General features: G+C 37.1%; 4 protein-coding genes across 11 annotated transcripts; 2 read left to right on the forward strand and 2 right to left on the reverse strand.

Moving 5' to 3' along the window:
• Positions 1 to 192: 192 nt before the first annotated feature.
• LOC128886615 (uncharacterized) lies at positions 193 to 3,536 on the reverse strand. The gene is made up of 10 exons (XM_054141667.1): positions 3,326 to 3,536; positions 2,929 to 3,225; positions 2,086 to 2,850; positions 1,782 to 2,013; positions 1,482 to 1,699; positions 1,162 to 1,410; positions 938 to 1,086; positions 743 to 863; positions 474 to 649; positions 193 to 412 (listed from the first exon to the last, which is right to left on the reverse strand). The coding sequence occupies exons 1-10, from the start codon at positions 3,422 to 3,424 to the stop codon at positions 307 to 309; spliced, it is 2,412 nt and encodes an 803-aa protein (XP_053997642.1). The 5' UTR covers positions 3,425 to 3,536; the 3' UTR covers positions 193 to 306.
• Positions 3,499 to 8,756, forward strand: LOC128886625 (uncharacterized). 6 transcript variants are annotated; one of them, XM_054141685.1, is made up of 7 exons: positions 3,499 to 3,537; positions 6,248 to 6,438; positions 6,517 to 6,712; positions 6,788 to 6,885; positions 6,954 to 7,090; positions 7,160 to 7,507; positions 7,576 to 8,756. In XM_054141685.1, exons 2-7 carry the CDS (start codon positions 6,391 to 6,393, stop codon positions 7,850 to 7,852), a joined length of 1,104 nt encoding a protein of 367 aa, XP_053997660.1. In that variant the 5' UTR covers positions 3,499 to 3,537; positions 6,248 to 6,390; the 3' UTR covers positions 7,853 to 8,756. The 6 variants fall into 6 exon arrangements, with proteins under 6 accessions (XP_053997660.1, XP_053997661.1, XP_053997656.1 ...); XM_054141686.1 differs by lacking the exon at positions 3,499 to 3,537 and adding an exon at positions 3,563 to 3,871; XM_054141681.1 differs by lacking the exon at positions 3,499 to 3,537 and adding an exon at positions 5,671 to 5,805.
• Positions 8,757 to 8,885: 129 nt separating this feature from the next.
• On the forward strand, positions 8,886 to 13,440 carry LOC128886614 (uncharacterized). 2 transcript variants are annotated; one of them, XM_054141666.1, is made up of 9 exons: positions 8,886 to 9,469; positions 9,722 to 10,308; positions 10,380 to 10,492; positions 10,595 to 12,001; positions 12,063 to 12,223; positions 12,355 to 12,528; positions 12,589 to 12,678; positions 12,746 to 12,848; positions 13,242 to 13,440. In XM_054141666.1, the coding sequence occupies exons 1-8, from the start codon at positions 9,452 to 9,454 to the stop codon at positions 12,827 to 12,829; spliced, it is 2,634 nt and encodes an 877-aa protein (XP_053997641.1). In that variant the 5' UTR covers positions 8,886 to 9,451; the 3' UTR covers positions 12,830 to 12,848; positions 13,242 to 13,440. The 2 variants fall into 2 exon arrangements, with proteins under 2 accessions (XP_053997641.1, XP_053997640.1); XM_054141665.1 differs by having other exon boundaries at positions 8,951 to 9,469; positions 12,746 to 12,825.
• Positions 13,441 to 13,757: 317 nt separating this feature from the next.
• On the reverse strand, positions 13,758 to 22,214 carry LOC128886608 (transcription elongation factor SPT6-like). 2 transcript variants are annotated; one of them, XM_054141646.1, is made up of 10 exons: positions 21,834 to 22,214; positions 21,641 to 21,725; positions 21,355 to 21,551; positions 21,164 to 21,280; positions 21,023 to 21,040; positions 17,421 to 20,869; positions 15,745 to 16,261; positions 15,421 to 15,661; positions 14,493 to 14,937; positions 13,758 to 14,261 (listed from the first exon to the last, which is right to left on the reverse strand). In XM_054141646.1, exons 1-10 carry the CDS (start codon positions 21,870 to 21,872, stop codon positions 14,063 to 14,065), a joined length of 5,307 nt encoding a protein of 1,768 aa, XP_053997621.1. In that variant the 5' UTR covers positions 21,873 to 22,214; the 3' UTR covers positions 13,758 to 14,062. The 2 variants fall into 2 exon arrangements, with proteins under 2 accessions (XP_053997621.1, XP_053997622.1); XM_054141647.1 differs by lacking the exon at positions 21,023 to 21,040 and having other exon boundaries at positions 21,834 to 22,213.
• Between the last annotated feature and the right edge of the window lie 1,291 nt (positions 22,215 to 23,505).

Genomic DNA, 23,505 nt, shown 5'->3' on the forward strand with positions numbered 1-23,505 from the left:
TTGTATTTCTTCATTGTAAAATATTTAATTCTATACTTCCTATTCTAATTCTTACGATTAATTCTTACGAAACAATTATTAATTTTGATTTGCTACTCGAAACTTTTATCTGTTTCAGAATTTTACTGAATCCTTTTGTTCTCATTATTCCATAATGGATAATGGTAAGAGTAAATAAATTAAACACCGACATATAAAGTAATAATTTATTTAAAAAATTTATATTTCAAGTAAAAAATGTTTGCAAAATTGGTTGCTTCATAAATGTGATTTTATATTTTAATTTGTCACGAACAAACATTGCTCTTAATATTCTTTAAATTCCATCTCAAACAATTTCTGTAGTACATCGTTCATTTGTAATTCTTCTGTTATTTCGATTATTAGCTCTTCTATTAGTTTATCGGATATCCTGTTACAGAAGAATTCTATCAATCAAAGCTCATTAGATAAGTATAATTCAGCATATTTACCATGCCACGATATCCCATGGTTTGTTTGGTGTGCTGCTAGAATACATTGGCTTTGACTGACACAGCTTTTGATATTCGTCTCTGTATGCTGAAAACTGTAGTGCAGTCTCTTTTGAAACATTAAGTTCCACCCAGTCTTTGGTAGTTGAATTTGTACTTTTTCTATTATTGATACTCTGAAAAAAATGATCGATATATAGACAGTTAATTATTAATATAAATTACAACAATTTTATGGAAATGATATATTTTCCTTGTATTATGCTTACCGCGATCTCGCAATCGACTTGACACGAAGCATTACAGTGTGTCGTGTTAGGCACCTTATCCATGGATGACACATAAATTAGTTGTACATTCTCATTGCCGTATTTCTGAATTTCAGATACGCTGCCATGAGACAGAAAGTATTCGTGCTTATTTTATCTAAATGACATGTATTTTTATTATTACGTTTTATTTACCCATTTAATTTAACATTTGAACGTTTACAACTATCATCCGTCATAGATGCTTTTGTATCCGAATCTTTAGGCGATTGATATTTGTGCAAAAATTCTATTAACGTTCCCATAGATGTTTCTGATATAGGTTGCGCTTCTGAGTCGTTTTGCTATCATAAAATATATAGTACGTTTAATAGTTAATTAGGAAATTAATTGTAGATATTACTTGTCGTTACTGTTACCTTTTTTGATGCTAAAGTCATTAAATCGCTTATTACAGGAACTAGAGTAGACAAATGTTCTTTGGTAATTGTTGATATTTTTTTTAGTAGATCATTGTCATTTGTAGAATGTCCTTTAGTATTTGTCCTTTTAACATCGCCATTCTTTGATTTAGATATCTCTGTAGATAACTTTTTCCGTAATATTTTAGATTGTTGTACCTTTTTCATTGTATTACTACGTTTCGTTTGAATGTCTAGATTACTATCCTATTTCACAAAATTACTGTTTGTTTAAACTGGTTCTAGTATGTTAATAGATTATTATCGATATCCCTTACATTATCAGAATCTATTACTATTTCGTCCATCATTGTTTTGATATCATCTTCTCTCAAATACTTCACATCCTTTGTCGATTCAATCCAAGCAACGTCCCTAGAAGACGGTGTATGCGTTACGGGACTAGGATATAGTAATTCTGGTATCAAATATTGTTGACTGTGTGTGCTTTTGGTGTCTAGTACAGAACACTTTTTTTCTTTTTGAGAAAAATGACCTGAAAGATATAAGTTTGAGCTGGTGTGTTTGATAAAATAACAAGTACTTAATAATGTAAAATCTTAGGTAATATCATGTACTTTTTCTCAAGTCGTTCCTTTTTCTTTGCTTAGTTTTAGATACATCCACGCTGTACATACTCAGTCGACTAGATAAATTCTTTTTACTAGAACTTTTTTTGTTGCGAGAAGATACCGGTGCAAGAGTCATTGCAGATTCAGTATTCCTATGATTAATAGTTGGATGTTTACCTTCTAAAGTCAACTTCAATTTCGACAAAATAGTATCGATTACATCTTGAAGTTCCGTTTCCTAATACAGAACAGTTTTACAAAGACTTTTGTCTATAAATCAGTTAAATTATTTTTATTCAACACGTATTACCTCTGGCATCATATCCGCATCTCCCGCGCAGAAACGATTGGCGGAGAGTTCAACTTTATCGCATATATCTTTCAGGTCACAGACAATCTGTAGTACATTTTGAAGTTTTTTAGCGTGGCCTTCGAGAGTAGAGTTAGGAATATGTTTGCAGTAAGCACTTAAAGCTTGTATTAATAATTGATGAGCAGCGATTAGTTCTTGTTTAATCTTGTCTTGACGAAATCCAATATTTTTATGACATTGATTTAATCGCGTTTTGAAAGATACAACACCGATGTGTTTTTGAATGCTCGCGACAAGCCTGTTAAGTTCATAGATATAATTTCTTGAAAATCTAATAGCAAATTCCATACTTTGCTGTTGCCTTCTTTTCAAATCGTTATCACCATCTGGCAGAGGAATCTTGCATAATCTAAATGAAATTTCATTTAATAATTCAGCAATTTTCTTTTGCATTAATAGAATTTTTTGTACTGTAAACGGATCTGGTTGTACGTGAACAATATCGTTTCTGTTATTACTCGAATCCGAATCAGAATTATTCTCAAAGTTATCAGTTGTGTGCAGAAGTTGATTCGTATAATGTCTCTTGTGCGTAATCAAAGGGTCCGATAGAGATATTTTAGCCTTCGATTTAAAACTTCTTCTGGATTCTTCGGTTTCTTTATAATTAGAAACAATGTCCTCTTGCAAAATTGGAATTTGAATATTAGTGTTATTTCTATTTTTATCTTTTACCTCCAGCTTTTCCTTCGGAAAACTATTCTATTATTTATAAAAGTAATATGAATTTGATATTTTCTCGATACAGTTTGAGCAAAACAGAAATTTAAAAATACTCACTTCTATAGGTGTAGACTTTTCATGTTTATTATTAGATTTACAACTTCGAGTCCCTTTATTTCGTTCGGGGAGAGCATCCTCCCGGAGTCTTTTAAGTTCTCTATCTACATCTTGTATATTCTCTTGTAGGAGATTTTCGATGCTTTCTATGGACCAGTCAACATCACCTTTATCAATCCTCAGATTATTTAACTCCTGTTCTTTAACGAATGAAGTCCAAATACGCTCCTCATCCTCCTTGCGCCTTTGCCTCTGTACGTTTTTTACTACACATTTAAAATGACTTTCAGGTATATACTACAAAGGAAAATACTTTACATTAATGGTAATTCATAAATAATTAAATATCGTGTATAACATATACAGTAAACATATTATAGATAAAACATATAAATACCTTAAAACTATAATCTTCTTTCATTCTATAAGTAAGTAAATGTTCACTGTTTTTATTGTTTATTTCATTAGGTTGCCTGCTTTCTATCATAAAAGACATTTTTTTGGTTATGTTCGTTTCGAGGAATTATTTAAATAATTTTTGTTTGCGTACGTTAGTACGCCAAAGACGGTACGCCGAAAAGCATGTGATCTCTAAAAAAAAGTCAAAACGTGAGCCTATTTTTCTTCAGATGGTGGAAGAAAGTTCGAAGGATACTTTCTTTTCGGGTTCGAACAGGAGTTAAATTGGCACTTCAAACTCGATATTTCAATCTCATATAAAATATACTTCAGACCATTCTCAGATCAAGATTTTAAGTTCATATTGTACAACACACGTATACGTAAACGTACACGCATTCATGTGTAAATGCAGGCATATGTATACGTATGCATGCTTTCAATTATTAAAATCGAAGTGACTTTTTTTCCAATTTTCATACTTTTCTATTCGATTTTGATCACATCAGTTTTTAAAAAGGAACGAGGAGTTCGCATTGTTAAGGTATTCACGTATTAGATTACTATCGTGAAACTCTTACTTTGTCCTTCAAGTATTTTTCATTTTCATAACTTTTCGAGGAATTCAAATGAAATAAGAGTTTGTTTTCTAGAGAACTATCGTGACGAATATTTCTTTCATGTAGTAGCACGTATGTATACAAAATTAAAATGTTTTGTTTGTCGTTGTGTCTTGGATGGACAACGATTTTCCATAAAATATTACAGAAAGTTAAATGTGAATAAATGTTGAGATAGGATCGACAGAAGCATGGGCGCGGCTATGGTGTGCTATCATTTGTTAAATGCCTTTGGATCAATACTCCCGCGCGCAAGGACATGGAACAGCGTTTCTCAAACTTCATCTTTCCACGTAACCCTTTAGTAAAGAACAATTTCTGACGATTCTCAGAAGAAAACAAAGTATATTGTACCACAGATTAAGGAAAGTGCTTTCAGCAATATTTTATTCTTATTTAGCGGACCTCTTAATTTAAAACAGAGGCTCCAAACACTGTGTTCCTTGGGGGCTATGAGTGAAACAGGTAAAAAATGACGACATTGAAGAATATTACCAAAGTATTCTAGCAGTACTATTTACAATAAAAAATATGATGTCATTTCGAGTGCTGTGCTTGGAGTTGACACCACAATATGTAAACAGGAATTTGAGAGACGCTGACATAGAAAACATAGATTATCTGACGAACAAATTTTGTTGTACGTATTCGGACAGAGTCCACCTTGAGCGCGCTTAATTTTGAAATCGTTGAACCAACTCGACCGCAATGATTTCAATGTCTATCCTCTAATCACGGTATCAGAAAATTTCCGTGTTTTCCCCAGACTATCTACAATTTATCCATCTCGTCTAAGTCTAATCTATATCAGGAATTATTGAAATCGTTCTAGTCCTCTTTCATTTGATCGTGAAAGTAGACATTCACCATTATTGCTGAAACGTTAACTCAGTGTTTCTCAAACTATGGTCCACGAGCCGCTGGGGGGTCCGTGAACATAGTGGTATGATCCTTGAAACCTCGAAATAAAAAGAAGAAGCATTCATATATTGCAACGAAGTACTTAATGCTTTTAATTTATACCAAACATTCCTGGTAGAACAATTGTCATCATTGGTAATAATATATTATTAATATATATAATATATACAGGGTGTCCCAAAACTGTTGTAACACCTTGAAAGAGGTGGTTCGGGAGATGATTTGAAACAACTTTTTCTTTGGCGAAAATGTTGTCCGAGGCTTCGTTAAGGAGATATTAAAGGAAAACACTGACCAATCAGAGCGCGAGAATGCCGTTGGAGCGGCCGTGGTAGCGAAGGCTATGCGCTATAGGCGGCAGCGTCAATGTCCTTCGATGCACGCCGAATCGCTTGTTCGCGTACAAGCGCGGCCGCTTAGCACATAGCCTTCGCTACCGCGACCGCATCAACGGCATTCTCGCGCTCTGATTGGTCAGTGTTTTCCGTTAATATCTCCTCAACGAAGTCTCGGGCAACATTTTTGCTAAGGAAAAAGTTGTTTCAAATTACCTCTCGAACCACCTCTTTCAAGGTGTTACAACATTTTTGGGACACCCTGTATACTTATATTTTAGTTATCAAGATTAACGAAAAAGGAAAGCATTCAAACTAGATAAAAATTTAGCAAAGCATATACACTTTCTTTTTAATAATTAATAAATTAATTTTAGTCCAGGGGGTTTGGCAAAGGAGTTCTTTTATCGAAGGGGGTTCGCACAGATAGGCGAAGTTTGAGAAACACTGTGTTAACCAATCGTTCGCTGGCACAACGTGACGTCAGAGTTAAGGCGCAGAATCACGCTCCACCCAGCTCCACCGAGCCCCCTATTTCTTGTGTGCCGTTGAATTTTCGGCTTTCGTTTCGTGTAAATGACTGTCAGTTTAAATGTAATTCGGTAATGTATAGAAGACAATTTCTGTGACTCTGTCTTTATAATTTCACACGTTCCTTTCGTTTTCCTACATTTAATCGCTCTGCATTATTACTTGCGTTTCTTTGCTGTCATTAAAATATGCCGAACGACGATGCTGCGGCGCGGGATGATCTTGACTCTTAAAAAAAAAAAACAACGTATTATTTTAATGTTAGTCGAACGATATCGCATCATTGCTGGATTGCTGGATTCTCGAACATGTTGAATAAACGAGACGTACGAATAATATTCGGAAATCGTTTCGATTATATGTATTTGCCGCTTCGATGCTCCTTGTATTTTTTGAATGACAGTCGTTCCATTGATGCGTTCGATTGTGTAGTGGATACATGGCACTCGTCTGTATTCGAAATTTTCGTATCGTAAAGGAGAACTTATCGTCATTTTTGTACATTTTTTTCAGATACACGAAAGCATGATCAACTTTTGAGAGAAAAGTCCTTAGTTTCGTTCGCCTGTGTTATGTAAAAAAATCGTTTATTTCGACCGACGTTCCTAGCAAATATTTATGTTTTACTTCCTTGACTAGCTGGAAAGCTTGCAAGAATGGCGTCTAAAGTGTTGGTTAAATTGCCAACTGTAGCTTTTCCGAAAGTGAGTGCCTTTCCCTTTTGTTGGAAGGAATGTTTAAACAATTTCTATATGACAAAATACATGAATATTTCTTCTCAGGGAAAGAAATCGCAGGCAGATATAGTACCACTACCAGAAAGAAATGAAGGATTGAATAAAACGCTCAGACTTCAGAATATTAATGTGGATAGAGTAGCTCAATTAGAGCAAAATATGAAATTTTTACAAGAACAGCATCAGGCAACCTTGGTTGCTTTACACCAAGAAGTTGAATCATTGCGACAAAAGAATAGAGGTAGATTGTACCACACAATGTTGTTTACTTTTCCTACAACCAAACGCAACTCTAATATTCTGTACTTGTAAATAGATTTACAGTTTCAGCTAGTATTCTCAAAAGGCTCTACTTATGCACCTAGCACTCCCTCTTCTCCCGAAGATAATGGAACTGGGTTCGTGAAAGCAAAGGTATTTTTGTACTTTTGGAGCATTTTAAAATTACACCTAGCACAATATAATATGATCCTTCTTTACAGGGTAGCCCAGTATGCGTAAATATTGCGCCATTGCAGGTGGAACTTTTGGAGAAAGATTTACAAGATATCAAGATATCGCTACAAAAAGCAAAAACACAAAACCAATATTACTCTGAAATTATTGAACAACAGAAAAAGTTAGTAATTGCAACAGACATGTGAAATGTATGCCCTGTGACGATACAAAAATATTTTATTCATTGCAGAAAGCTGAATTCTATAGAAGAAGAGAAAACAAACAAAAATTCGGTGGTAGATGTAGGAATCCAAGTAGAATCTAGATTTGATCCTGTTCAGTCGAATTTGGTGACACGTTTAGAAGTCACGGAAAAGATGGTAAAACGATTACTTAAACAAAACGAAGACAAAAAGAAAGAACTTGAAGTATTGACATTTGTATTGTCAAATAAAACGAGTGCTAACAGAGGAGCTCAATCTCAAGACAGTAACAATAGCCATCACAGTCGTGGATCACCTACGAGTACCACGCAAGAACAAACACCTAAATTCCCACCGTTACAGAGCCAGAGCTACTGGCACCGTCGAGTACCTAGGTAACGTTTAAAGTACTGAATGCTTACATGTATCGCTGTAACGTTATTTACAACATTTATTGCCGTAGAAATGAAAGGAATCGTCACGACAAACAAGATCATCAGACGGAAGAATCAGCCCTTTATCGGTCACGGGGATACCGTAATTATTATCGCGACGAAAGTAACCGAAAATACAGGGGTCAAATGTCACAGAAGGATCGTAGAGATCATCATCTTCAACATCTTCATAATCTTCATCGACGAGATGATAAAGATAGAAATTCCAAAGATCATAAAAAAGAATTTGCAGGTTCTGCGGAGGGTTCGAGAGAACCTGACAATTCCGCGGGTAGCAAGTCATAAAATGGAAACAATCTGTCGAACATATTAGATGCGTAGCAGACTGTTCGTCTCCAAACCTTAATACAGGTGATTGTGTGGAACTTCTCAATAGCGGTATATTTGTTAAGAAGAGAATAATCTACTTTTTCTTGTACCCGCTTCAACAAAATAATTAATGTCAAATTACGTGCGTATAGCTTGCAATAGAATAGCGATAACATTACATTGAGATTATACTATCTTTAATGTGAAAATTCTAGTCCAATTTTAATCATTATGAGATATTAATATAAAAGTAGTGCATGCGCTTTATGGATCAGTGATAATTACCAAATATGGGTAACTTGTGCTACCATAATTGAAATCGAAAATGATATGATTGTTCCATTTTTACTGGAAGGAACAATAACATATTTCTATCTCAAGGAGAAGTAAATAATAATAATAATAATGATAATAATAACAATGACGACGACGACGACGATGATGATCATGATAATGGTGATGATAATGCTGGCGATAATGCTGGCGATACAAAGGATACGACCAATATTTATATGATACTAGTTTCTGAGGCTTAAAGTGACCAAAGCTTAAGCTTAATATGCGTGCAATATTTCAGTCCTAAGTGTGCCTGTACTGAATCTTTATTTTAACGTATTTAACATTTATTAATTGTAATAATTTCCATACAGTTCTATTAAAAAGGATAATCAGCGTATCGTTGAACGATCTAGCTGCCATCGATGTTGCAACCTGATGTTACATTAAAAAAAATTAACAATTACTTAAATTAGATACATAGATACCTGTCGCGTTAATATAATTTCATTAAAAAGTATTTTATGATCATGTGTAAAAGAAAACGATGTCTTTAAATTAATGGAATATTAAATGGCAATATAATATTATTCTTTGTATTTAACTCGATAAGTTTGAATTCTTCTATGAGTTTAGTTTTTATGTTTTACGATTGCAGGCGAAAATACATAACATCTTTTCATCTTATGAGGCTTTCAAAATTTTAGATGATATACTTTCAAAATTTAAAGTGTATCTTTATACTCCAGGGTTCGGTACTGTAGGGGTATGTGCTGTTGAGGCTTCCCCCACTCTTGTTACTGCTTCACTATCCACCATATCATATGGTGCTATTACAACAAAAGTGGGGGAAGACGCTCACTCAGTCCTGCTCAGTCCAACTCAGTCAGTCGGTGTCAGTGCTGGCTTGCTCCCTTGCTCCATGGAGCAAGCGTGCCAAACCCTGAGTTATGCTAACGTCAGTAGTGTTTAATAGACATTGAGAATCACTGTGCAAACGACAGTTACAAATTGAAACGCGAGAAACAGAAGTGCTCGCCAACATATACGATATAACAGAGAATAGTGAGGTTGATATTAGTTGTCAAGTCACAAAATATTCCACATTGTTTCACATATTCACTTCTATTTATACATATATTGATATGCACGTAAGTAAATACATCTTATTATTGAAGCCACCGAAGTAAATGGCAGATTGATGAATAGGTCATATGACATGTGATTTATCAAATTTTAATTTTGAAACGACCAAGGATACAAAAGAGTTAATTGATTGTTGAATCGAAGTATTGAAATATGGCACACGTGACAGAGGTAACTGGACATATCCAGCATTGTATTAATTAAAAATTGGCAAAATTGTTATTTGAATAAGAGTTACGAGTGATAAATAAAAAATAAACGTCTTGAACTTGGAATTTGAAATGTTCACGATGAACAAATAAAAATTTAACTATTAATTGGGCAACTATTGATTTTATTATCCTATATTATTCAAATAAAATTTTGCTTGACTATTGTATAAATATTCTAAATCATTATTTGAATTTACCTATACCTGTACAGACAAAATTCGCGGATATTCAAAACGACGAACGATGTCAGAAATTGAAACGAGCTTTGAAACTTGCTTTGCTCAGGAAACAAAATAAACAGGATAGAGATGAATCGTATATGTTACCTATGACACCTATTAGTATCTCCAGTATCAATATGGATGGATTTGATTCCACTACTAATTTCCTACAAGCCTCTAGAATTGGCAGCGAAGTTGTGTCTTCGAGCAACAATCTAAGAAATATGATCTTGAAAGGAAATGATAAAAATGGTTGTAAACCAATTGCTACATCAAGTGTTAAAAAATTCAATACGAAAACTGACTCCGATAAAGATTACTTGTTGATGCCGCCACCTAACTTTGACTGTGTTCCTAGTACTTTTAAAAAATCAAACGATATAACAACAACCAACGATGCCAGAATTCAGTCAGTGTCAGAAAACGATACCATAAAAGAAACTCCTGAACACGATAATATTTGTTCCTCAAATATGATTTCTGATATTGTTCAAAATAGAAAAGTTAAGGTTTTTAAAGATTGGAAAGTCATGTTTAATGGACAAGGGCAACTGGTTATTAAAGGAAGAATAGAACGGTAAGTCTATATCTGTGATTTTTAAAGTAAGAAAGTACAAAAGTAATCCTAATTTAAGTTCATTATTTCAGTGGAATAATTGCTCGTAGTAAACCTATCATAAGGCGATTGACATCCACTATTGTTGAATCTATTTGTAAACATTTGTACCAGTTACAAGGAAATATTGTTGACAATGAGTATGGTAAATAGTTTACATCTAGTAATACATTGCATACTTAAATTATAATTGTGTACTTATTTGTACATATTTTTATATTTAATAATAGAATTTCATTGTTCACAGAATTACCAGATTATGTCATTAATAAATTTTCTAACGGATTCCCTGATGACTGGTTGAATGTTTGCGATATTTGGAGAGCATTCATAGACAAAGGATGCAAAACAACTTTTCGTTGGCCTACCAATGTCACTGATAGCGACGATGACTTAAGAAGCGAAATAACAGACATGACATTTGTAGGCTCGAATAGTCCAGAAAATAAAGGTCCAAAGTCTTTAAAAGAACCGCGTACACTTCGTTCAGCTACTTCGAACGTCTTGCAGGCCCTGACAGAGAAAGAAAATAATAGTCCATGTAAAACTAATATGAGTAATTCGTTCACTCAAACATCTATATCTGGCACGTGTCCCGTTACATGGTTGAATAACGACAAAGAGAATTGCAAACAACAGGACAATACGGCTTCGAATTGTTTTTATTCTGAAGATGAAAGAAATAAATTGCGAGACAAATTAAATCTTATTATAAATACTTTAACGGATAAAAACGATTCTAAAACATGCCTGAATATAATCAGTGAATTACTTGATTGGATACATCACATTATATCAAATGAAGCAGATGAAAATGACAAGTCCAATATAAAGAATTCAAGATCAAGTAGTAATAAAAGCAGCAATTCGAAAGAATATTGCCCATCCGAATCTATTCCTTTGCAAAATATTATAGTGTTCGATAGAAATAAATCTGCAACCGCAGACAGCCTTACGAACTGTAATAATTCGTCACAAATAAACAAAACTTTCAACAGCATGAATAGAACTAATGGTAGCAGTAGTTCCGATAGCGAGAGTTCAGTTTACGCTGGTGTTCGCAAGATATCGGTAACACAGATACTGCATCGAAAAAGGCCAGTGATAGAGTCTCCAAAACGTAAAATCAAAAGAAGTATTGCACATCGAAAGTCAAAGAAATCTTCAGTTAAAAGTCCTACCAAAACACAAGAGATACTGACAAAAAATAATAGCAGGAATCACGAAGATTCTAGTATCAGTATCATAGAAGACAACGAAGGTTGTTTGAAATATAAAAAACATATTGATCCAAGCAATGAAAGGAATGTATCTGTTAAGCCCAGTGCAATTAAAGGAAACCAGTGGGATAAAACGAATGTCCATACAAATAACAAGACATATAAAGTGCGGGAACACTTCATGCAGAAAAATGTTTATAGAGATACAGAAAGTAATAATGAAGTGATGGAAGGAAGTTCTTGTATAGAAGCCTCTAGGAAGAGAGGTGAAACTATGAAATGCCAATGTCAAAAGTGTGCATCTCACGAACAGACTAGAGAACAATTATTTCGATCCAGGGAATTTATAAACAAAGTTTCAAAACCTGACGTGATTAGTTCAGTACCCGTTGTAAATACAGTCGACGTTACAAATTTTAGTATAAATCCTAAAGGTAAGAGAGTTATATTACCTTTGGGAATACGATCGCCAGTTAAACAAAGTTTTTTTTTCAGGAGAAAACGTTTGTATAAAACAAAATAATTCAGCTTGTCCTACTTCAAGGGATTCTTTGATGGTTGCCATGTATGATAGTCCCAATAAAAGTAAGAATGTAAATAAATCATTGATGCAAGGAAACGATGTGAGCAAAAAGAACACTTCAAATGGATCAAAGGTGCTTGCCACAATTGCTCAGTTGAATTTCTTTATTGTATTTTTTGAAAGTATACTATTTTGAGAAGACCCCGTCTAAGGTAATGTAATTTATAATTTATCGCATCTAATATATCGTATTTCACGTCGTAGAATAATACCGCGAGTCCACCAGAGAAGTCAGGTAATGCAAAAACTATAGAGAATTTAAAGGAATTTGAAAGCAATAGACAACGCAAAATACTAACACGGAAAAAAAGAAGAATCGTAGAACATGCGTCGGAATTGAGTGACTTCAGCGATAATACAAGCGTTCCTGTACAGAAGGTAATATTTGTTTGCTCACTTCTTTCTTTTTCTTAAAAGTATTTACATTGATATCGACAGAAGCAAAAAGTTAAAGCGAAACAACAGGAATTGTCCGATTCTGCGGTTACAACAAACGAACAGGATAATCTGGGAAATACGGAAAATATGGTAAGCAATACATTAACTATGTACATTGTCAGATTATTTAATGTACATAATTATTTTAATTCTATAGTGTAAATCTTGCTTAGACGTTGGACCGACGAAGTCAATACCGAAATCCACGATACCGTCACCTTGCAGAACTAGACAAATGTAAGGCATTTAAGGCTTTCAAGGTCCGATTCTGCATAATGATACTAATCGAGAGTTCCGAATGTACGCCGTGTTCTTTGGCAAAATCTTCGACGTGTTGTCAGTACTCAATCTAGTTTTTTCAGAGGTCGAATGACAAACTGATCAATATAACAATCGTAAAAATTTGTTTGCAACCAGTGAACCGTGCCATGAGTTCCGTGCTTAGTAGTTAATGAACTGTAGCATGAACGTATCTTCAATGATCCAAGCTACGCGACACACGCCAATGAAACATCAGAATATCTCATCTAAATGACACGGTTTACATTCAGAAATCTCAGTTAGTAAACAAATGTAATTTTTAAACGTGTACCAATAAGTAGCAAATTATTAGTACTAAATATCGCGTTTGATGCTATTAATATCTGTCTCAGGTCTAAGGTTCAACAAGAATTTTCAGCTGTGAATCGTCCCAATATTGTATGCACCTACCATAACAATATATCAGTACATAGTGTATTATCCGCTGATGAAGATTCTCATGTATAAAATAACATATGTGCTTGCTCTAACATTGCGAATAAAGTAATGTATACTGTTTCATATTTTTTTAATAAAAGGGATAAACGAGTATCTACGTTCGCCATTCGATTCTGATACCTATTGTTTCAGAGTAACCTTTGAAAACATAAAACGTTTGTTTTGTGGATTGTTTTATTGTTTAATAATATAATTTAACAATTGTATAAAGTATGTAAGAAATACGTTCCATTTCTATGTCAGTAACATAAGAAATGTATAATAACTTAGTATCGATACAAATTAAAATCGAGTGAAATTCTCGTACATATATATATATATCGTACATATATAATATATATATCAATAATATATAAATTAGTACGTATCAGTATGATAGAAAATAAAAATATAATAAGCAAATTGCACGATTTTACGTTTTTTTTTTAAATCTTACTCTTTTTTAGTATGCCTCCAGTATAGTTCATCTAACTATATAAACGTTTAAGAGATTGGAAGATATCGCTAGATCAATGGATTTCAATACAATGGTTTTGTAAGTGAACCTGACAATATTCTTTTTTTTTTTATACAGGACGACTAATGCCCATCCTTCAGAGCATTTTAATTGCAACGCGATTCTCGATTCTGTTCTAAAATTGTTATATATTATATATAAATTTAACGTAAAGATATAACAAAAAAGTACGATATCTATTATGCACAAACGAATCCGTTAGCTTTCATCGTATAGAGGAGTACCGTCTCCGCTGAGAGACATACTCCGTGGACTAGAATTGGTGTGTGGTGTACCTCGAGGAGATTTGTAAGACGGAGTCCGAGCCAAATTTCTGTTTCTCGGCGTTGTTCTTCCAACAGATTCCTCGTAGTTCCGCGGAGTTTTTCTAGACTCGTCGTACCTTGGTGTTGTTCCACTAGTAAAGCATGAAAAAACAGTATTACACTTTTTTATTGGTGTTATTATTAGCATCTAAAGAGGACTTGTAGAGTTTCATTCGGCAGTCATTTTAAAACAAACATTTCCCACAATGTTATGCCAAATACGAAACGAAGTTCTTTTCTCTTCCTTTTGCCAATATTAACATACAATTTTCATGTAGCAAACATTAGTTTGTTTAATTACTATGCCCTGTAGAGATACTTACGAAACTCGAGGACCGCTTTTTAATCTTGCCCAGGCTTCTGCTGCCTTTTTCCAGTCCATGGGATCGCCAGGTGTCGACATAGGAGGCGTAGGTCTATGTGAAGGAGTGGATCTATGATGGCCTGGAGTGGTAGTCGAAGGAGGAGGTGGATGAATGAAAGGTCCCTGTTGATGATTGGGCGTTTGTTGTCCGTATCTAGGAGTTGGTTGACCATGATGGGGAGTATGATGAGGTGTTTGGTACGGTGTCATGAACGGTGTTTGACCGGAAGGAGTGTACGGTGTATTCGGATAAGTGTGGACTCCACCATAACCAGCTGCGCTCGCAGTTCCAGGAGTGTGCGGTGGGTAATGGTGCGGGGTCTGATTTGCTACTTGCGACAAGGAGTGTAACATGTGGTGAGGAAGATTTTGTGCCACTCTTTGTATTGCTTCTTGATTCATTCCTGAAATATTATGTTTAAATGTTAGTACCGCGGTGATTGTTCCTATAACCTTTGCTAATATATCAGGTCATTCCATAAGTAATGTCGTTTTATGTTTACTTTAATCATAAACGTATGAACGATCCCGTTTCTATAACCTTCTTCATCTTTCAGTTATCGTCTTAATTCCAACTGTTCCAAATGTTCGAGGTTTTGATTTAAAAGACTAGTACTGTTTTTACGTGTTTAATATTGTTGAATTTTGTTTGGTTAAAAACGTTGTAGCAATCAAAATAGACGATAATCACTTAGTGCAAGGTCTACAATGTGTAATGGATAAAAGATTCCATTTATATTTTTTTTTATTATTATCCTCGTTATGTGTGGTTTAAAAAAAAGATGTCTCTTTACAGTAATGTAAGAGACGATATTACTTATGGGATCTAATGATCCAGTACATGTGAAAGAAGATATCCCTGCAGTATAATAAATTAAAACATTTACCGCTCACAGCTCCTGGCGTCGTATGATATGGCGTTCTAGAGGTCATAGCGCCACGCGGGGTGCTAGGTGTAGACTGTCCAGGCACTGGATCTCGAAAATGTTCTTTGAACCAACGGAACAGGTCGTTCACTCTACCGAACATTTGTCCTCTGAATCGAAATCCCTCCGGCGACACCGTCACATACTCGTGACGACACCGGGTTCGTGGAAGGTAAGACAGAAGAAATTTGCCAGGATAATTCTGAAACGCGCGGAAGCCCGTCTTAAATGTCTCGAACGTGGCACGATTCAACGATAGTCGAAAGACAGTAGTTCGATACTGACCTTCGCGGCGGATATTATGTACGGTATTCCCCCTGGATTATCTTTCTTTTGTTCCTTCAGTATTTCCTCCGCTTTATCTTTGATACCTTCTACGGTCGGTTTATAGTATTTGAAGTCTAATAGTTCCGAAGCGTAAGCAGCCATCGCGTTAACGTGTCTAGCAATAATTTCATCCAAGTCCTCGAACTCCTCGTTCCCGATCCATAGACTCTGTCCCAGAGAGAATGCATTCTCTTTTCCTTCTTCCCTCACGTCGATGTGCTGGTAAATATCGTCGGTCACTTTCCACGTGACCGTCAAATGATCCGCGCCCTTACTGCTTGGCCTAACGATCGCCTCTCCCTGTTTCATCGTTTGCATCAGCTTCTCAGCTTCCGTGAAACTGATATTGTGAAACGAAGGATGAACGATCACCCGTTTGACGTATGTCTGTCGTTGCTTGGCCTTCTTCGTCTCTTCTTCAACTTTTAGGTCTTTCTGCTCGGCATCTGTGTCGTAATACGGATCTCGTTGGGGTCTGAAAAGAAAAATTTTAAAATACTATGAAGGAATTATTAGGCAAGCAGATATATTCATTAATAGGTAACAACTATTAGAGGAGGATCCATTATCAACTAATTACAATTAATTGAAACCATTCACACCAATAGGACACGCTGTTACAAAGTTCTCATAACTTTTGCCAGGCACCACAGCATAAACATACGTTTGATTCTATCCATTCTCTTCCAAACATTCGTCATTCACACTTAACATTTAAACACACTGATTTCTCGCACCTGTAATACTGACAACGTGACTGTTATCTAACAAGGACAATTCTGAACATGTTGCGCTGATATTTAAAGTAGCTTTTGCGCTTTGGTAGAGTTTGAAATATTTCAGCTAACAATACAGTACTGTTCATTTGAATAGTCCGTCTGTTTAAAAAAAAAAAAAAATTGTATGTATGCCTATGAAAAGCGAAGACTTTTCTTGCTTGATTTACATTTAAAGAGTGTGTCCTGCTCTCTGATAATTTTGAAGCATACCATGTACATCTGTAATAGAATTGATAGGTTTCGTTAATATGCTTTCAGAATTGATTAAATATTTTAAAAATAGTAAATAATGATATGATTCGGTGATGTTACCTTACCATGTCACTATAAATTTACACCATAATTTTATGCATTATCAGTCACAGTTTATGCATGAAGTACATGGCGTTGAATGTACTATAAAGTTTCGCTTAATTCTCTAATATATTTTCATGTTGTTTCAAAAACATGTTATTATACTTAATTTGTTAATTTCTTTAAAATGTTTTTTAAGTATCATCCTAGCACAAGTACAGCTTATGATGCACCTGAATAATGTAAACAAAAAATATATAAATAACATAAGTGTGAATAAAACATCAGACGTGTACAAACAGACGTACAGACTTGAGAAAAAATGTTAAAAAATCAATGATCTATAAAATATTCTTTTCAAAACATATACTTTAAATATCTATTAATTTAGAGGTTTATAAATCATGGTATGAAGAACACTGTTCCGAACTGTTAGCCATTCGAATCCAAAACCATATATCGTTAGCTTTGACATTTCAACTAACTATGCAAAAGCTCATTAGAATATCACCGGTATGGTGCATGACTACAAAAAAGAAAAAATATATCTTAAAAACGCACCTCCAGTCGTGATTCTTGTCCGCGAGGTCGCTGCTCTTGCTGGTGCACTCGACGCTAAATCGTTCCACTTCGATTTTTATTATACGACAATGGATTATTTGCCCTACGCTCACTCTTTCCTCGGGATTTGCGACGTGTCTGTCGGATAGATTCTTTATGTGCACATAGCCCGATATTCCGTTGTCCAATCTCAATCGGACCCCAGTGGCTTTTCCTGGACAGGCTCCAGCGTCGAAGTGATTCCACACCTCGGATAGTTCAGGAAAATCATTCTTTAAACAAAATGGACATTGCCAGAGTCCCGTTTCATCGTTCCTCACAGGATTAGCTTGATCCAACTGATCGCCCTGCGGTTTCCTGTGACTGATCCCCACCACTGTCGCCAGGACCAATTTGCCCACGTAAAATGTCTCCGGCGTTTCCTTCGTCAGCATATCGAACAACTTCTCCGGGCTGGGCGACTGATAAGCTACCCGTAAATCTTTGTATCTGCAGTTCAATTCCGCCCTGATGTCGTACAACGTGACGCCCTTATTGCCGAAACCCTGTCTTTCGAGCTCTTCCGCGAAGGCATCCAAATCCAGATCTTTCAGTCTTTCGGGCGACTCCAAGATCTCCTCGAGAGCACCCGCAGGATTGGCGTCCTCGTCGTCGTACTCCAACGCGTCCACCGCCATCTTCCTCGCCCATTCATACGTTTCTGGATGGACACGCGACCCGTCGAGCACCTCCACGTACGCCTCGGTGCTGTCTCCGAGACTGTTAGTGTCTATCTTGATGAAACCAGCGCAATTGATGAAGACCTTTGGTCCCATGTGACAAGCAGTCACCAGTTGCGTTCTGTTCTCCAATCTCTGATTGGTTTGCTTCAACATCTTTATCAGAGCTTGACTCTTTCTCGGCCCTAAGCCGCACACGAATTGCACTAAATTCCCGGAATAGGCCTGCTGCACCGCCTTGTTCACGTCGACGCCTACTTCGTTCACGCGATTCACAAACTCCAGGTACAAGTTCTCCAACAATTCGTCTTTCGGTAGTTGGTCCTGCAACGCGTGGTATTTGAGACATAGGATCTCCTCGTCCGCGGTGCACAACTGCGAAAACTCTACTAGAGGATCTTGCATCCTCCTAGCCAACGAGATAGCTTGCCGCAACAACTCTGGGTAATCGCGGAACTCTGATATGCCCTTGTTGCTGTTCGCGTATATCTTGGCGAGATCGTTATCGCAGATCTCCACTTGAATGGCTGGAAACTGTTCGTCCTCCACCAGATTGGCGATGCACTCTTTAACGTCGGTTGCTATCATCATCGCGTCCCTGGATTCACCTCCTATTGCTACAACGTGCGGTTTCTTGGTTGCTATGAAGTTACGTATCGCTAACAGATCAGCCTCCTTCATGGTTTTCTCCTCCTCTCGATAGCTGTTCTTGCGCTTCATTAGGTGAGGCAGTCTCAAATAATCCGTGCATTCCCCATCGGGAGCTACCAGACAGATGAACGCTGCCTGGGAATAATCGGGAAAGTAAGATAAGCCCATCACCCGAAGTCCCTTGGTGGTGTCCCATTCCTCGTCCTCTTCTTCTGGAAACTCGCACGTGTACGGGGCGACTTTGATCCAATTGTACATCTTACGACAACATGCCTTCATCACGCATTCTTTGCCTTCCGCGATTAGATTTGTTCTCAACTCCTTCTTCAGGCTCGGTATGACCATTCGCGTCAGTGCCATCTCGACGCTCCCGACTCTCAGAGCGTTCCAATCTTGAACGTTCTTGCTGAACTCGTCCCGATAATAGAGCTGCTTCATCTCGTCGACGTAATTGCTAGTAGTGTTCCCTTCTATGCTGTCGCTCAACGTGATCGTGATGAGTTTATCATCCTCCGCTATGGCTAGGTTCAAAAACTGATCGCCGACCAGATCGCGCACGGGTTTATTCTTTAGGTACTTCATGGCGTAAATGGGGTGGTTCTCGTCGATCTCCTTCATTCCCTTTTTCGTGGGTCTGACGGATATCTTCGCCCTCTCCATGTACATCTCTCTCACGCATTTTCTTACCAAAGGCTCGCGCGCCAACTGTATCGCCACCATTAATTGAGAAGCTTTCACCACTTCCTCTGGAGTACCGAATATCTGACCGCAGTATTCGCTGGCAATGGTCAGAGGTTCCGTTGGCTCCTGGTCCACTTCGTGTCGCTGGTAATTGTCCCGTAAATTCTCAGCAAAGTGTTCCGGGGTGAGACCGAATTTCTTCGCAAGACTGTCGAGACCTGCTCGTTTGCAGATGGAGTACGGACCAGTGCGTATAGCTTGTTTCAACGTGTCGTCCGTTTCCTCTTCCTCTACTACCTCAGCTTCATCCTCTGGCAATGGATCCTCGCCGTTTTCCTCGGCATCGGCGATCTGTTGCCTTCGTTTCTGAATCTTAGCTTCCCGTTTCGCCTCCTTCTCCTTCAATCGCACAGCTTCCTGCATCGCTGGAATCTGGTGGCTGTAGTATAGTATGAAATGATGGTAAACGTCGTTCAGTTCTTCGGTTGTTTGCACGTTTTTAAGTCGTTCTATATCATCGTCCTTGATCACCCGCACGCTGTCCGGCAAAGGAGCGTCTGGATTCTTCATGATCTCGTCAAGCTGATAGTCCCTCATTTTTTCGAATAATTTTAACAAATTCTCTTTCCTCTGACGAAGCTGACACCATTTCGCGTCGAATTTGTACACCTTCCAGAGATCATTGATATTTAGTTCCGGTAGGACGTACTCCTTCCTATAAAATGATATGAAAGGGACTTCGAAATGTTGGTTTCGCATGAAGTCCAGAGCCTTTTTAATCTTGCCTATCGTTTGAGGTCCTTTACGAGCTCTCTCCTTGGCCTCTGCGTTCAAGTGAGCGTCTTGAATCGAGATAGTTGGCCGACAGAACGCTTGCTTGTAGATCCATTCTGCCTCTAGATCTAACTCGTCGGAACCCTCTGTGACCGGGGTAACGGGGACAGATCGAAGCTGCATTCTCTCAGGTATGTCCGTGTTTCGGACTTCGATGTCCATGTCCGTGAAGTGACCGCGCTTCAGCTCGCTGGGTTCGTAAATTTCAAATATACTTTTCCTGGTGGTTTTCTTCTTCAACTGTTTCTTCGGTCTTCTCGGCCTTTCGGCATCCTCCTCATCCATGTATTCGTCTTCCTCTTCTTCTTCTTCCTCTTCTTCATAGTCCTCCTCGCCATATTTACCGAATTCATCGTAGTCGAAATCCACACCGAAAATGTCTTGAGCTTCCTGCAAAGCTGCGTCGGAAAATATCGGCTTTTTCTTCTTGCGTTTCTCGGCGATTGGTCTACCATCGTCGTCAACGATAAAATCATCTGCGTCCGTGTATTCCCCTTCGCTTCCTTCTTCGTCAAACGTTTCCATTTCTGGCCTATGACTCCGTTCACTCCTCCTTTCGTCTTCCTGATAAATAACGACGATAGAAAACATTGTGACAAGATGAAAGTACAGCAAACCCTTGCTAATCCAAACGCAGTTTGTCTAGATGTCGGTTAGTCCAGATTAACGAGGTTTTACTGTACGTCAGTGGCCTTTGCTTGCAACTACCATACGTACCATGCTAATTTCTCTTTCCTGATATAGGTATGAAAACAATCACAAACATTAAGTATGTTATACAAAGCAATAGAAATTCTAAAAGAACCAGAAAACAGAAAAATTAGATTACAAAAGGTATATATCAAAGAACAAGCTTACATCTCCTGAGCCTTCGAAAAGTTCATTAGCGATGGCATCTCTATCATCATCCATTTCTTTCTCCTGTTCCTCTTCTGATTCCTCATCTTGAATCCTGCGGAGGCGTTTGAAACGTTTCTAAAGTAAAGGATCTCATGACTACATGTGTACAATATATTGTTGTTTAAGAAATTGAAATAATTCAAGTGTACCCTCTCGACTTTGACACCTAAGTTTTCTTCTATTAAGTCGTAATCTTCGTCCTCTAGACGGTCGTCAAAGTCCTCGTCATCGCTTTTTTTACGTTTCTTAGAGGCTCCAGAGCCGTCGCTATCTTCTCCTTCGCTTTCCTCTATAGGATTATCATCTATGAGATCTTTCAGTTCTTCGCGTAACCGGTCTTCGTCATCTGTATAGAAACAATATACAAATGCATTTTTACTAAGCAACAAATACTACGCAAAAGGACTATGATACATTAAAACATAAAAATTTCACCTTCCTCCTCTTCTTCCTCGCTTTCTTCCACTGCCTTTAACTTTTTAAGTTTCTTTTTTTCATTATCGTTCAACTCCTCCTCCTCCTAGAATATAACGGCAACACATCGATTAGTGACATAAGTTATCGACAATCACGAGTAACACTAAAACGAACTGCAGTCGTGAGACGAAAAATTCAACAATGTCGATACCTCGCTTTCCTCCGCTTCCGAATCTAAGAAATCAGCCATTTCTTCTACGTTTTCTCTCCCAACAGATAAAATTTACATGTAACTGAGTAACATGAACATTCGAGATCGTACCAGATCGAGCACTTACTTAACACCACTTAAGATTGCTCACTGCTTATACTCAATCCAGCTGTATGTATTGTTGTGTGTGTATGTGTGTGCATCACCTAGCTGTCTGTAGCTGTCTATCACCAATTCACCAATAGAGGGATTATCAATTCTTGACGTTTCCAAAAGACCCTAGCGAAAGAGACTCATCTTCGATTAAATTTCTAGGGCCCGTATTCACAGTCGCGACGTGAATCATCAGACCCATCAGAAGTTCTTGACTAAGATCGCCTTATTTGAATAAGCCAAATAAGCATTCCTTGAGTCGCTATGTATTCATACAGTGATGAGTAAAACCCTAGGATTCGAATTAATCTGAAGTCTGCCGATATGTTTGCCTCTTTTCCTCTTTCGAACATTTCCCAGAGGAAGAAACGAGACAAACACAAACTCGGCAAGTTCGGCAAACTTCAGATTTATTCGAAGCCTAGGGTTTTGCCCATCTCTGTATTCATAGTCAGCAAGCCAGCGAATAAGGTCGACTTAGTTAAGAAACCAATGCTTAAGGTTTGCTTAGTTGAGCAAGCAATTGCTGTTTGACGTTCGGCTATTTCTGTCGATTTTCTATAGTAACAACCAATTAAAATGATTCTTGAAAATGCAGCATTATTTATGTACCTTATTCATGTACCTTATCCTGAATTGAACATATGTCCTGGTGGCTCCCCTCGACGGAATTCTATTAAATTAACTAACGCACCAAATTTAAATTGTACAGTGGTGTAACTGAAGTAATGTACAAGATTGTTGCTATGTAAAAGCATTGTTGACGTGTAAACCACCCACTGTAAAAACAAATGAAGAAACTAAATAGCCAATCATAAAACCTTTAAGTTAATTTTAAGATCTATTCGCTAATTTAATTGATTTGTAAATTGTTCGCAACACCACATAACAGGGGCATCTATGCGCCTACGAAATGGCAACCGAGACGACGAACAGGCCAGTATAGGTTGCCGCATAACAGGGGCACATGTGCGCCTATGATGAAGCAACCAGGACTACAAACTGAATAGTACCATACCAATGTATATCTGTACGCATATTTATTAAAATCTAATCAAAAATACTATGAAACTAATAAAAATTTATTGTAATAAACTATTAAATAAGCCCGCGTTAGCCACCAATGACTGACATTAATTTTTCGTTCACTTCTGGACACCTTTCGACACCTCCTAATCCAATACCTTCCTGGTATATTTCCCTTTAATTTCCCTCCATTTTCTGGTATATTTCCCTTTAATATTCCTCCATTTCCTGGTATATTTCCCTTTAATTTCCCTCCATTACCTTACACATTTCCCTTTAATATTTCTCCATTTCCTGGTATATTTCCCTTTAATATTCCTCCATTTTCTGGTATATTTCCCTTTAATTTCCCTCCATTACCTTACACATTGACTATAACAATATTAACCATTACTTGCAAGATTGTTGTAGTTCTAAGAGGAGCGATTTTCAACATTGTTGAACTCGCAACATTGTGGAAGTTTCGGGAGAAGCTATTTGCAACATTGTCGGG

The sequence above is a fragment of the Hylaeus anthracinus genome, unplaced genomic scaffold (genome assembly GCF_026225885.1).
Source record: "Hylaeus anthracinus isolate JK02 unplaced genomic scaffold, UHH_iyHylAnth1.0_haploid 11985, whole genome shotgun sequence".
Lineage (NCBI taxonomy): Eukaryota > Metazoa > Arthropoda > Insecta > Hymenoptera > Colletidae > Hylaeus > Hylaeus anthracinus.